At 33.8% G+C, this 13,933-nt stretch overlaps 1 protein-coding gene across 2 annotated transcripts; it reads right to left on the reverse strand.

Moving 5' to 3' along the window:
* Positions 1 to 5,939: 5,939 nt before the first annotated feature.
* On the reverse strand, positions 5,940 to 11,634 carry LOC145124769 (yacP-like NYN domain protein). Of its 2 annotated transcripts, XR_013715710.1 has the most exons (11): positions 11,246 to 11,634; positions 10,936 to 11,007; positions 10,660 to 10,787; positions 10,420 to 10,580; positions 9,414 to 9,483; positions 9,234 to 9,288; positions 8,957 to 9,040; positions 8,669 to 8,707; positions 7,487 to 7,632; positions 6,271 to 6,317; positions 6,093 to 6,170 (listed from the first exon to the last, which is right to left on the reverse strand). XR_013715710.1 is itself a non-coding variant. In XM_079060228.1 (10 exons), exons 1-10 carry the CDS (start codon positions 11,366 to 11,368, stop codon positions 6,059 to 6,061), a joined length of 891 nt encoding a protein of 296 aa, XP_078916354.1. In that variant the 5' UTR covers positions 11,369 to 11,630; the 3' UTR covers positions 5,940 to 6,058. The 2 variants fall into 2 exon arrangements, 1 of the variants encoding a protein (XP_078916354.1); XM_079060228.1 differs by lacking the exon at positions 7,487 to 7,632 and having other exon boundaries at positions 5,940 to 6,170; positions 11,246 to 11,630.
* Positions 11,635 to 13,933: the final 2,299 nt, after the last annotated feature.

Consider the following 13,933-nt stretch of genomic DNA (forward strand, 5'->3'; position numbering starts at 1 on the left):
TGAAATATCTCTTCAACAGCAAGGTATGGTCAAGGATTCTGCCTGCTAAGGGTATCGGTTGGAAAATTTAGGATCGAAAGGATGTCTTTTAGTTCAGATTGCGGAAAGGAGACTTATTGATTGTGTTTCGAAATGGTTCTGCTTGTGAGGAGGTCAGGTAGAGTTTTGATGATTTCGAACTTATAGCAGTAAAGTTCTGGTTTTTCCGTATTGAGTAAGTTAGTGGATCAATAATTCGTTCTCCATCAGGGCGTATGAGTCCGGGAAAGGTTGAGTTTCGATGGTAACGTTGGAAGGTCGTCGTGTGCATGAGTCAACATTTTCGTCAAAGCGTGGTTCAAGAGGAATTTGGTTAGATCGTCTGGTCGCTAAGAAGGTGGTCAGGAATGATTTCAAGGGTGGAATCCAATTTAAGTGGGGGAGAGTTATACCACCATGTTTTGAATCGTTTCATAATTCGGGGTCGTGACCTGAATATCAGCTATCATAAGGCTTCAATCCTTGGGGAAGGGAGGTTTAGACCCATTTGGATGTGGGTAATGTAGATTAGGTGAACCACGAGTTCGGTTTGTGCTTTGGAGCCCAATCATATAATAGTAAAGAGACGGTTCAGGCCTTTCATGAATTTAGGATTTAAGTTCGGAAGGTTTTAAGGCAAAGGACAGTTTATAGGATTGTATAGCTTCTCATTACCTTTCCGTGGATATAAGGATCATCGAAAGCGGAGTTAGAAAGAAGAAGTTATGGCCTTCGAAAGTTAGGAGGTTTTGAGGCTAAGTTGAGTACGATGGGCGTACAGGATGTACGTTGGGTGTACTTGGCTGGAGTGATCGTGAAGGTTCCTTTGCGTACGTTGGGCATACCATATGCACGTTGGGCATACGCGACCTATACTCAAACCCTAATTTAGGGTCTTGGACCCTATTTAAAGGTCTTAACTCATCTTCAAACCCTCTTACCTTCAACCTCCATCCCCTCTAACCCTAAAATCGAAACCCTAGCCCCTGTTTGGAAGGATTTTGAGCATTGGAGTGATTTTGGTGGATTTTTGGTGCCTTTAGAAGAAGAACTCCTTGGAGAAGTGTTGGTTGTCTTGGAGCTTGGGAATCCATACTTTGTTCTTCTTGATCTAGCTTCTAAAGGTATAAAGTTTTAATCTTGATGAATTTTTCTTGTAGATCTAGTATGGGTGATAATTTGTCATGTTTTGGTCCCATGATTGTGGTTCTTATGAGTAAAAGTTACTCGAGAACCTTTGAGCCTCATATTTGGTCATTGTTGAGGTCATTAAGTCATAAAGTTTGGATCTTGAGGAGTATTACTCTTTCATGTAAGAATTAGTGACCTTTTTATGAAGTTATGAAGCTTGGATTGTGGTTTGGACCCCATTAAGCCATGCAAAGTCATAAAGTCGAAAATGTTATGACTTAAGACATCCCTTAGAGGTTTTGGTCTTAAGCATTAAGTGCTTAATGTGAGTTTTGGCCATCTGGTGAGTATGTTGGGTGTACGTATGCGTACGCTCAACGTAATGTATGGGTTCCTCGATTCCTTTCTTTGACATGGTGTACGTTGAGCTTCAGCAGGCAGTACGTGGGGCATACTCATGAAACCCTCTTTTTAGGCCTTTTGGGCCTTGGGTCTTTTGGGGGTTGGGGCATGAGTTATTGGGTCAGATATGGGAAGGGTAAAATGGTCTTTTACCCACTTGAAGGATAGAATATGAATTGGACCTTGGATTATGGAGAATTATCTTAATTATTGACTAGGGATAATTTGGTTGTGTTTAGTGTGAGGAACCCGGTAGCAACTGCGTGTGTGTTTCGGTTATCTCGGATGGAGGTGAGTCTCCTCCCATATTGGCGGGTCGAAGGCACTTATGTCGGCCCATTGATTATTGTTATTTGTATGCTAGTTGTATGTGTGACTCTTGCATGTGTTATATGTGTTTTTATGTATACCAGGCAGGATCTGATGCCAAAGGGGGTTCGATGAGTGTGTTGGGCGGGGCCCATCGCATGTTACTGATCTGTATCGGGTGGGGCCCGATGAATACCTGTCAAGCCCGATGCCGGGCGGGGCCTGGTGGATTTCGGGTGGGGCCCGATATACGTATGTATGTATGGTATATGGTATTTTGGGGAACTCACTAAGCTTTGTAATTATGGATTTATGGCTATGGTTTCAGGTATTTTTGGTTCAACATGGAAGGGTCCGGCTTGATCGCTGCGCATCCAACCATGTTTCCGCAACTTCATGATTTTGGGATTGTACTATGATAAATATTTTTACTCTGATATACGTTTAAGTGATTGGAAAGCATAAATGGTGTTTATGGTTGAATTAAAAATGAAATTTTTACCTTATAATTTTTGGGAAGTTTCATATATTTATATATGAATAAGTATAGTGGAAGTGATTATTCATATATGAATATGACAGATGTGGGTGGTGGCGGAGGTGGCGATGGTGGCGGTGGTTGGAGGTGGAGGTGGTCGTGGTGGCGGAGGTGGTGGTGGTTGGTGGCGGAGAGGAGGGGAGGTGGTGTATTCATATATGAATGCACTTATATTTATATTCATATATGAATATTACTCATCCTCCGTCGGTCTAGTACGCCAGAGCGTTTCGCCGAAAAAATAAATGGTTGACTGAGAATGATTCCCCCATTCTCAATCTTTTTTATTTTCTCAATTAAACTTACCTCTCTCTCTCTCTCTCTCTATATATATATATATATATATATATATATATATATATATATATATATATATATATATATATATATATATATATATATATATATGACATGATTATTAAGGTTGTGTACAAAGTTTTGGATACTTTAGGTAACCAACTTAGTTTATATCTCAACTAGCTAGTTGAATAAAGTAACATGCACTTAGTTTTTGTCCCTTTGACCATTGTGACTCATTTCACATAGGCATGGGGTGAGATTGCAGTTTCTTTATTGTATTGAATGTTCCATGCTTCTAAGAGACATGTTTTTGCTTTTATTTTATTGTCTAACATTTATGCATGGTTAGATGTATAAGAGAAAGACATGAGTAAAGAAATGAGTTTATTCTTTTCTTGGCATTCATCCTCTTCTTCTTTTGGAGCCAAAGCCAAGAGCTAGAGAGCTCTTTATGAGCTGCCAATTTTGAAGTTCAAGCACTCTCTATCTACTCCTTTCTCTAGCATTTTGTGCAAACCTTGCTTGGTGGATACATTATAGAGAGCTTAATTTATAGCTTAAATCCATCTTCATCAACTTCTTAATTGTCAAAAGGAACCAAAATCTTCAATGGTTGTTATACTTTCTTCTTCTTTTGTTATGTTTAATCTTCCTAAGTTCTTGCAAAATGATCATTGGTGGGTATAAAATGGTTTTAGTTTATTCAAACAAAAATGGTTCTGTTGTTAATTACATCTAATTTTGTGTTTATAAGTGGACTATTTTGATTAAAAACCGAACAAGGTAGTTATTTGAAGCACAGCTCGAATATGTAGTCAACGTGAGAATTTGGATATAAAACTTGATGATACCCTTTATGGATGAGGTATTTATAGTGTTGATGAGGAGACAATGTCTTTCATAAGGTATGATTTGTGTGTATTTATCGTGCATGCTTTTTACAAGTGATTATGAGTGGCACACATTCATTTACTAGAATTGGGCGAGTCGTTTTTAGCGCCTTCGCCCATATCTGTTCTCCGGTGTTGTAACTACTCGGCCCAAATATATGATGAGATTATCAATGTCTAAGTGAGGATCCTTATTGTATGGCCCACTACCAACGATATACAAATAATATGTTTAGTTTCGTTAAAAGCCTATGTTAAACCCATGTCATCACTCATATAAACATACATTCATCAAGTTTTGGTAGGGAACAATGTTATCCATTTGAAATGTTTACAACCATGAATATAAAGTGAGTAAAGTGTCATGGGTCACTACTGCAAAATGCCTAAAAGACAACCAACAAAATCCAATTTTAAGGAATTTCAAAGAAAATCAAGTTTCTTTTGGTAATAACGTTTTCTTTAGAGGTTATATGATTTGGTATCATGTTTGAATTTGATTTCTTCGTATGAGTGAGTTAATAATATCTAGTTCCAAATGTATAAGTCGATAATACGACATAATAAAGGATTTGAAGCCACATACCAACCACATTTCTTAATGACACATGCTTTTAAGGGTTTCTAAGATAAGTTATCACTGAATTTTGGAAAGAAATTTTTAAAATTTTTTCAAGTTGCCAACAAAGGCATTTTATATTTTAAATGTATAACCAACTCATGATTAATGTATCTTTACATGTTATCTCAAGTTGAACATATCACTCCTCTTCAATTTTACATTTTTGGTCTAAATTTTAAATTTTGTTACGAGTTTTATTCGAACATTAAATTTTATTAACAATTCGTCCTGAATTTAGTTTGATGTACAAATTTATTTTTCTACAACTTTGTAAGACTTTTTAGATTTTTTTACAACCATTTTAGATTTTTTTGTTTTCTTAATTTTTTTTTTATTGTTTTTTCATTAATTGTGTTACAACATCTTAGAACTTTTTATAAAAAAAATTTGGAGTAAAAGGCAAAAAAGAACAACCGTTTATCTACCGGCATTTAGAAAAACTCTTTCATTTTGTTTATATGCAAAAAAAAAAAACCTTATATTTTCAGTTACTTTTCATATGTACCCAAGTATCTATTACTTTTAAAAAGTTACTGTTGTTTTATGACATGACATTTATTTTGTTCGTTTTTAAATTGACATGGAAAAAAAATAAACAATGTCATTTACTTTGGCTTGAGTAAATAAATGAATGATCGTTGAGGAAATAATTTGTTTCTCATAGTTTACCTTAGATAACAAATGTCACTTATTTTTATTTCCATGTTACCCTAAAACGGAAAAGATAAACATGTCATAAAACAACCAGTAATTTCATTAAAAAAAAAACCTCTAATATTTAGGTTAATATGAAAAATAACTGAAAATATAAGTTTTTCTACATATAAACAAAATATAAAGGTGTTTCTGAATGTTTGTAAGTAAATGGTTTTGTTTTTCTGCATTTTGCCCAAAAAATTATTACTTGTTACACTTATTTACAAAAAGGTTATAAAGTTTTTCATACTTTTTAATACAACGTTTTATACTTTTCCTACAACTTTTTTTACATTTCCGTACAACTTTTCTATAACTTTCATACAACCCTTTCTAAACTTAACATCTTAAAAATATTTCATAGATTTTTTATAACTTTTTTATACTTTTTTTATAACAATTAAAAATATTTTTGTTAAAGATAAGTCATATGAAAGTGTAACACAAGTTTAAAACGTTGTATTGAGAAATTATAGAAAATTTATAAACTTTTAGTTGGTATAAAAATGTTGTAAATTTTTTATAAAACAATTACAAAATACTTTTGAGTAAAAGTAGTTGTATTAAAAATGAATGTAAGTGTAAAAAAATAAAAAGTTACAAAAGAATGTTGTGAAAGAATTTAAAAAACCTATAAAATTATGAAAAAAATCTTAAAAAACATTGTAGTTTTTTAAGTTATAAAAAAAAAAGTGAACTCATAGATTAAACTAAATTTGGGATGAATTCGTTATAAAATTTAATGTTCATACCAAATTCATAACAAATTTAAAATCTAGTTCAAAAGTATAAAAATGAAAAGAGGATTAACATGTTCAACCTGAGATAAGAGGTAAAGATAAGAAAACATTAGTTGGTTAGCCATTTAAAAAATAAAATGCACTAGTTACTTGAACCACACATGCACATGAGACATAGTGACATAACTCATACTCATGTGGAACAGCTTCGAGTATCATCTTTCACGGCCAGGCCAAAGCACCTATTGTGCCATTCATATTGCGGATATCCGCCAAATAAAACTTGTAGATACTACTTCCAAATAACACTTTATTAAAAATGTGTTTGCAGTTTAAATTATGTTAATTTTATAAAGAAATAGAACACATAAGTTGGTGTTTCTTGAAAGGAGAGAACCACACATATTTTGTTTCATTTTATTTTGGTGTCGGTTTCAGAGAGTTTGTTTCTGAGATCCTTGAGAGCATCCACTACCCCAGAATCAAGATTGTGCTTCAACAGTTTACCCTGCACTGATGTTGATCTGAAAGAGTTGCACCACACCACCATTAATGCAAAACATTTATTAAAAAAAAAAACATCATTGGATAAACCCATTAAAGGTATCATTTAATGGAACTCACTTATGTTCTTGAAGCATTCTCTCGACCTCTTTTTGCGAAGTCTTGATCTGAAATTTATTTAAACAGGATGCAACATGAAACATCAAGATGTCACGACTTTTTTAAAGTTATTCTTTGTTCATGTTTGGGTTTTAATTTTGTGTTCAGATAGAGGGGTTTGTGGTTTGTTACAGATCTGATTTAGGTTCTTTGTGATTTAACATTATATTCTGATTTTATCTTTCATGGTTTTTGGTGGTTGAACAACAAAAAAAGGTCATATTAATCAAGGGAATAAAGATAGCGCCACCTGGAATGAAGAAGCAGCAAGGGTGGTTGGACAAAATATAATTGGGTTAATTTCATAAAATACCCACAAGTTTGATGTTTTTACAGTTTAAACCTAAAAAAAATTTCTCCAAAAAAGGCCCAACACTGTTCCAACTTTTTTTATTTTGGCATTCTTAGCAGGTTTACCAGTAATATATAAAAAAAAACACACTTTTTTATCGGAAACATTTCACGTTGTTGTTGTTGCTTATGGTGTTCTTGATGGAGGAAGATGGAAAACCACCAAGGGTGTGTAATAGCTTCAAACCATCACACCCTTTCACCCTCTACATCTATATTTACCTTTGCTTTGAGAGGCTTTGTAAATGTGGATATATAAATATGTATGTATCATAAAACCTACTTTAATAATCTTTTCCGGAAGGAAAAAAAATCTTTTTTTAATAATATTGTTTGGTGTTATATATAGCTATATAACGACGTTACCACGCTGGAAAAAAAAAAAACGTTTTCTTTTAACCCTACAGCATTTGGGAAAACTACCAGCAAACCAGGTAGAAAATGTTCGAAAAGTTTTGGGGTTTTTGGGAAAAAAACCATAAAAATATCAAACCCGTGGGCCTTTTATGGAATTAACCCAATATATTTCGACAAAAACAAAAAAAAAACAAACAAACAATACTTTACAACAAAAAAATGAGTAATTAGACAAATATTTTGATGTTTATACATTATTCATATAAATATGATAAGATATTGTGCATTTTACTGAAAAAGGTAAACCAAAAACAAAGAAGTGAAAATAAACTGAGTTTTAACTTTTCTTTATATAAATATGCCACACTTGCTGCTAAACCTCCAATTCACTACACTTATGCCAGGAGGGGTAAATCATGAAATCCAGCTCAAAAGGAAATAGCGCCCTAGTCAGTTTAGGGTAGTTTACCTTTTTAGTAGTATGTTGTTGTGCTATTAGTAGTGGAAGTGAGTTAGTGGGAGAGGCATGTTTTAAGAGATTGGAATCTTCCTGGTAGGGTCTAGCACCTCGAATAGCTAGAGAGTCTCTATCTTGTTCTTCAATTGTTCATGAATCTGTTATGAACTCACTTAATCTAATGAGTAACACACAACAAGAACAACTCGAATAAAATGCAATTCCTTCACTATTACTCAAATGAATCAAGAACAAAAGGATAGGTTGGTTAGCTGATTCGAGATAGCTACTCTCCCACAGGAAATAATTCCAGATTTTACACAAAAGATTCATTACCTACCCTCTTATATGATATATCTGTCATAACAACCAAAACAATATAAAATACCCATAATGCCCCTGTAACTAATCAAGATGCTCTTGATTAGATGATTTCCCCAAACTACGTACCCCTTCTCTAAATTAAGGTGACTAAATTAATGAAGAGGAAGAACCTACCGGAAACAGAGGCTACATTGAGGATTTTCACAACATTAACAACTTGTTTCCAGTTTTCCACCTTGAGGAGGACAAGGTGAATCTATGGGGGTGGGGTAATGCTAAACCTCCAATTCACTACACTTATGCCAGGAAGGGTAAATCAGGAAATCCAGCTCAAAAGGAAATAATGCCCTAGTCGGAAAAAAGTAAGATTGGTATTTTACCATTTTAGTAGTTTGTTTTGCTGTTATTAGTAGTGGAAGTCAATTAGTGGGAGAGGTATGTTTTGAAAGATTGGAATCTTCCTGGGAGGGTCTAGCACCTTGAATAGCAAGAGAGTCTCTATCTTGTTATTCTATTGTTCATGAATCATATGAGAAAGCGTAAGACACCTCTTAAATCCTTTTTGCCTTATAATTTTTTTGTTCTTGTTTGTTATTTGCTGAGTATGAGGTTCGAGTTTGAGCAAGGCATGACATTAGCTTGGGCAAAAGAAAGTTAATTATCCAAGATAGAAATTTGGCCAAAGTACATTATCGTTTTATGCAACTTCCCTTTTAATAAATATATTAGAGAGAAGATGAAGATATATATATATATATATATATATATATATATATATATATATATATATATATATATAAGAAGAAGAGGAATAAAGAAAAGAAAAGACCGAATGTTGGACAATAGGATGAGAGGAGGTATAAATTCTACCTCTGAAACTAATGCCTTTGCACTCCAAACGAAAGCCCCCTAAAGAAACCATAACTTTGCATGTCAGAAGGCATTATAAGTAACACAAAAAATAAATGGGACGGGACTGAACAGTCTTTGTAGGGCTAGTTTCGCCGATGAGGACATTAACGTCTTTTGTACCGATGAGAGACCATCCCATCTTTCCGGGTGGGACAAAAAGTTATATATATATATATATATATATATATATATATATATATATAGAGAGAGAGAGAGAGAGAGAGAGAGAGAGAAAGGGTGACATACCGCTCCATGTGCTGCATGTTGCTGACATCGATCAGACGTGACAACCCACACCCTTGGGCACCCATCCTCCCTCAACGCTGCAACCTTTCAAATATGACAGTTGTAATCAATTAATTGAATAAAATCAAGTTATAGAGCTATTTTCTATGATGGGGGAATCCACGTCTTTTTTGTATCGTATATTCCGTTGATGTTGGCCTCAGTCCTGGTCTAATGCACACAACCGCAGTAAAACATGTTCAGTGTAAGAAACAAGGCCTAATAGAAGCATAATCACCTCTTTCTCTATCCATGCATCAGCACAGGTTTCAGTTGAATAGACTATATCAACACTGCAAAATGATACCATCTTATTAGAATGCATCCAAACTCACAGAAAGTTCAACATTTAAGACCATCTGGTAGTAGGCAATTAAAATACCAAAAAATATTAAATATATTAGGTTATGAGTGATACCCAGCAAAATTTTCTTTGTGCATTGGAAGGCCGGACATCATAGCATCAAAAACAACTACCACTTTAACCTCTGTAAATTTTGCAATGCAATAACAAGGCAGAGTTAAAAAAAAAAAAAAAAAGGTGCACGTCATAAACCGATGAAAAGATTATAGTACACTATATTAAAAAATAAAAAATCTTGGCATGTCTTGGAGAGCATTGTTGAATGTATCCTCAATTTTGTTTTTACCACAAATCCAGGTAGGGATGGCAGGAGAAGCAATTTCGCTCTTCTTTTTACGGAAAAGAGTTAAATAGAAGAAATAACTATGTTATTTCATTAATTTGTTTGTATCGCATTATACTTTCATTTCTTCAGATTACAGCATTGTATGCCGAATAATCTCTTTAACTATATCATTTTCATCCAAATACAAAACACATTTTTAAAAAATGAAAGAAAAAATTGTAAGTACAATTATGTACTAGAAAGAAATGAATGTAGGATTCTATAATACACAAATACATGAAAAATACATGCCCAATAAAAGTAAAAAATGACAAGTCTTAGGCTTTTACCCTATATATATATATATATATATATATATATATATATATATATATATATATATATATTGTATGAATATGAATTATCACACAATGCATTTTTTGAACACATGCACATGGGTATAAAGGCACCCCTGCTATGTTAACTTTTTACAACATCAAAATCCATGCATCATGTACCCATGCCCTTGCAAGTAAGTTAACATTAGCAGTTGCATTTCTGATATAATTAGAAAGCATGACATGTTTCTTTGGAATATATATATATATATATATATATATATATATATATATATATATATATATATATCAGAACAAATTTGTAATAAGTTATAGGAGTAAGGGGAAAATCTTAGTTGGTTGATTTTCTCTAGTAAGCGGTTATTTCAAAAAGAAACAGCCATATGTAGCTTGTGGTTGTGTGATTAAAAATGTTGAGTGGAAAAGAAGCAGATACCTCTTAGCATTCCAAAGGTTATGAGCTCATCAACAAGCTTTTGGCGAGCAAGGTCAAGCCTTCCACCCATAAAATGTTTTTTGAGCTTGGGCCAATACCCGCAGACATTATAACCATCAACAAGCAACACAGGGACTGCAGTGTCTATTCCCTGGTTTGTACTGTTGAATAATTTCATAAAATCTCCATAAAAGATGAACAACTAAATGCAAAAAGTTGAAGGCCACGAAAGAAAATTACTAATAGAGGGTCAAAGTAGGGTCACGATAGAGCTCGGTATCATCATCTGGAAGGTCACCTTTCTCCACCTTCTTCCTCCGGTAACTCGTAGCAGGCTTGGGTGTGCCAGATTTTCTCTTTTGATATTCCTGTTAAGTTCACATGATGCTTTATTTCTTTATGGGTTGGTTTGTTGGAAGATTAATAACCTTTTTGCTAAACCCAGGGAGTATACACATACATGATTGTAATTGTAATTTGTAAACAAACAAAATGACCAGTCCATTTAGTAATCACCTTCCATAACTTCAAGAACTGCAAATTCTGCTTCACATTTGATGTAATCCTGGCAGGAGCTGGCTCTGAACCCTATCAAAATACAACTTCTTTAAACAATTTCTTAAATGTTTTATTCTTAAATTATCTCCTTTTGACAGCCAATTTTCACTTGTTAGCAGTAATACCCAAACTAGGAATTCAAGAGAAGTTATAAGCTTAGTAATCAATCTACTGCCACCGTAAGATTTCACGATATTAAGTGCAGTAGCACAACCCCATTATAATGTAAAACAAAATATGGAAACGAAAAAAATGGGAAAAGTTCCACCTTTGAAGATTGGGGATGCTTGTTCTTCTGGGCAACTATCTTGGAAGATGAACCACCACTATTAGCGTATGGCACTACGAAAATTGACGATGAGGCTGAGTTTGCGATTGCGATTGGTTTCATGGGTAATCTCTAGTTCTTCAATCTTCTTCTTGTTCTTGAATTCCATGTGCAATCCATAACCTCTTCTTTCTTGGTTTTCAAATTTTCAGATTGAACTTAATACCCAGATACTTTAAGAAGTTTACTTCTCCATCATAACCAGTGTAATCGTCTGTTTGAATCAAAGAGATTAAAGTTTTCAGCGTTTGCAAACTACGGTTAACTTGAATTTTCTCTCCTTTTCCCTCCCTCGTGTCGTCAATGATGCCCCTTGTTCCAGCAACGATTTATCTGTTCAGAGCCTCAGAGAACAAATTACCAAATTCGTCCCTTAACTATGTTTCACAGGCTATATTTAGCCCTTCGATTACCAATGTTGTAAATTTTACTAAAACCAAAGCCAGCAACAAAGTCATGGTCAATGTTTTAAAACCCGAGTTTTTAGTTGACCTGGTGTGATGACCGGTTCACGAGTCAACCGGGTCAACCCGGTTTATGTTCTTTTTCTATTTTTATATATTTTTACTTTTCTGCATATATGCATAAACATATAAAACCAATAATCTGATATCCACAAAGTTTAAATATTGAAAAACATTGAAGAAACCGCAAAGGACTTGTTGTTTTGGTGTTCGCTACTTGTATCCAACTATCCAAACCCAATTAAAACGGGTTAACCCGGTTTTAGCCGGTTCAACATAAGCGGTCGAACCGCGGTTCAGGGGAAACCCGGCCGGTTCGATCCGGTCCGTATTTTGACAAAAAACCGTTCTCAATTGACTCGCCTTCTACCCCGGGTCACGGTCCAACCGGTTGAACCGGCCGGGTCAACCTGGGTTTTAAAACATTGGTCATGGTTACATTAAAAGAATAGTCCATGAAAAAAAGTGATCCAAAAATTTACATTTGAGATCTTATCCATGGATTCTTATATGTTTATTGTTAGGAAAGTGTGTAAAATATTCAATAACCTGCTCCGTTACAATACCTCATTTTTTATATAAAAATATTTTATGTTCCATGATCGACACATTTCAATAATTTATTATGGTCCCTCGTGGAAAGTTACATGTCCCTGTTGTTCTGTCTTTACACACATCAATGTCATATTTTTATGAGGATCTTAGCAAAAAAGGATTAGGTTATTTCGGTAAATATATTCAACCAACTCTAATTCTTTTACCTATTAACATCTTATAAGATTTCACAAAGCCTCGATCACTGAATTTTCGATTTTTTAGAAACATCTTATAAAATCGGCCTTAGGCGCTAGGCAGCCTCTTACTATCTCCGATTAATGTTAGTCGGTCGAATTAGGCGAAGTCGGTCTTGGACGGCTATAGGAGGTCCTAGGCGGCCCTCGGTGGTCATGGGCAATCCTAGACAGTCTAGACAATCTAAGCCGGTAAAAAAGTTCAAAGTTTTCAAAAAAAAATCCCCCGATTAGTCAAATTTATGATATTGGGTGATAAATTATGATGATTGATGACTAAAATTGTTAAAAAGATTCCCAATTAGTCTAAAATTATTCAATACGATGATTTAAATATTTAGACGACTGAATATGACACAGTTTTATGGTTATTTACTTATTTTATTAGGATATATGTACTTTTTAATTTAAAAAAAAACTCTATTAGAATGAAGGGTCTCTGCCTAGGCACCGATTAATCTCCGCCTAGACCAATTAGTGCTTAACCCCAATCGACCGTTCGGCTACCGCCTAACAACTTTTACAACCTTTAAATATATATATATATATATATATATATATATATATATATATATATATATATATATATATATATATATATATATATATATATAGAGAGAGAGAGAGAGAGAGAGAGAGAGAGAGATAATTAGGTTCAAATGTGGATGGACAAATATTGTATGGATATAGGGTTTAATATGCACCTATCATTTTAATTATTAAGAATTAATAATTAATTAAACATATTAGGGTAGTTTGGTAAATTAAGACATAAATCAATTATTTTAATTTAGATCATATCTTATTATTATGGTAACTAATTTATTGATTAAGCCTATAATTATGATGTATTCCATATTTCCTTTTCTTTTCTATTAGCATCATTGACGGCCATACACATCACTGTATGCCATCGTTTCATCATCTTCACAAACCACCGTCACAATGAAGAAATTGGTTCTTTGTTTATACCAGAAAACACATGCTACACATGTTGACACTGTAGCAAAAAAGGGTTCATGACTTCCTGGTGGTGTAAAAAGGGGTCATGCTTAAAGAATTCAATGAGAAGACATCTTGGTGGCAATATTAACGAATAAGAGAGAATAAACGATTCATTCTGTAAGAATGGATTTTCGTACATTGGTCATGAGTAAAGTAATGTTCTTGTATGATTATTATGTTAGAATATGAATTCTTACTGTATGTTGATTCTTTTTTTTTTCGTTATTTAATGTTACTTCTCATCATCTCGCCATGGTCCAACAAGAATCAACACCTTATCATTTTTAATATCATCCAGAGAAGAAGAAGTAAAGAAGCCCATGTGTTATTTTTAGGAAATGGTGAATTTATACAAGTATTCTTTAAGA

The sequence above is a fragment of the Lactuca virosa genome, chromosome 7 (genome assembly GCF_052849685.1).
Source record: "Lactuca virosa cultivar CGN04683 chromosome 7, Lactuca_virosa_CGN04683_v6, whole genome shotgun sequence".
In the NCBI taxonomy this organism is placed as follows: domain Eukaryota; kingdom Viridiplantae; phylum Streptophyta; class Magnoliopsida; order Asterales; family Asteraceae; genus Lactuca; species Lactuca virosa.

Bases quoted from the DNA above. Each gene is read 5' to 3' on its own strand.
- LOC145124769 (XM_079060228.1), bottom strand. From the start codon at position 11,368: ATGAAACCAATCGCAATCGCAAACTCAGCCTCATCGTCAATTTTCGTA. The intron at 11,008-11,245 runs GTGGAACTTTTC...GTATTTTGATAG, and splicing joins AGCATCCCCAATCTTCAAAG to GGTTCAGAGCCAGCTCCTGC. The intron at 6,318-8,668 runs GTAGAATTTATA...AATAAATTTCAG, and splicing joins CAAAGGCATTAGTTTCAGAG to ATCAAGACTTCGCAAAAAGA.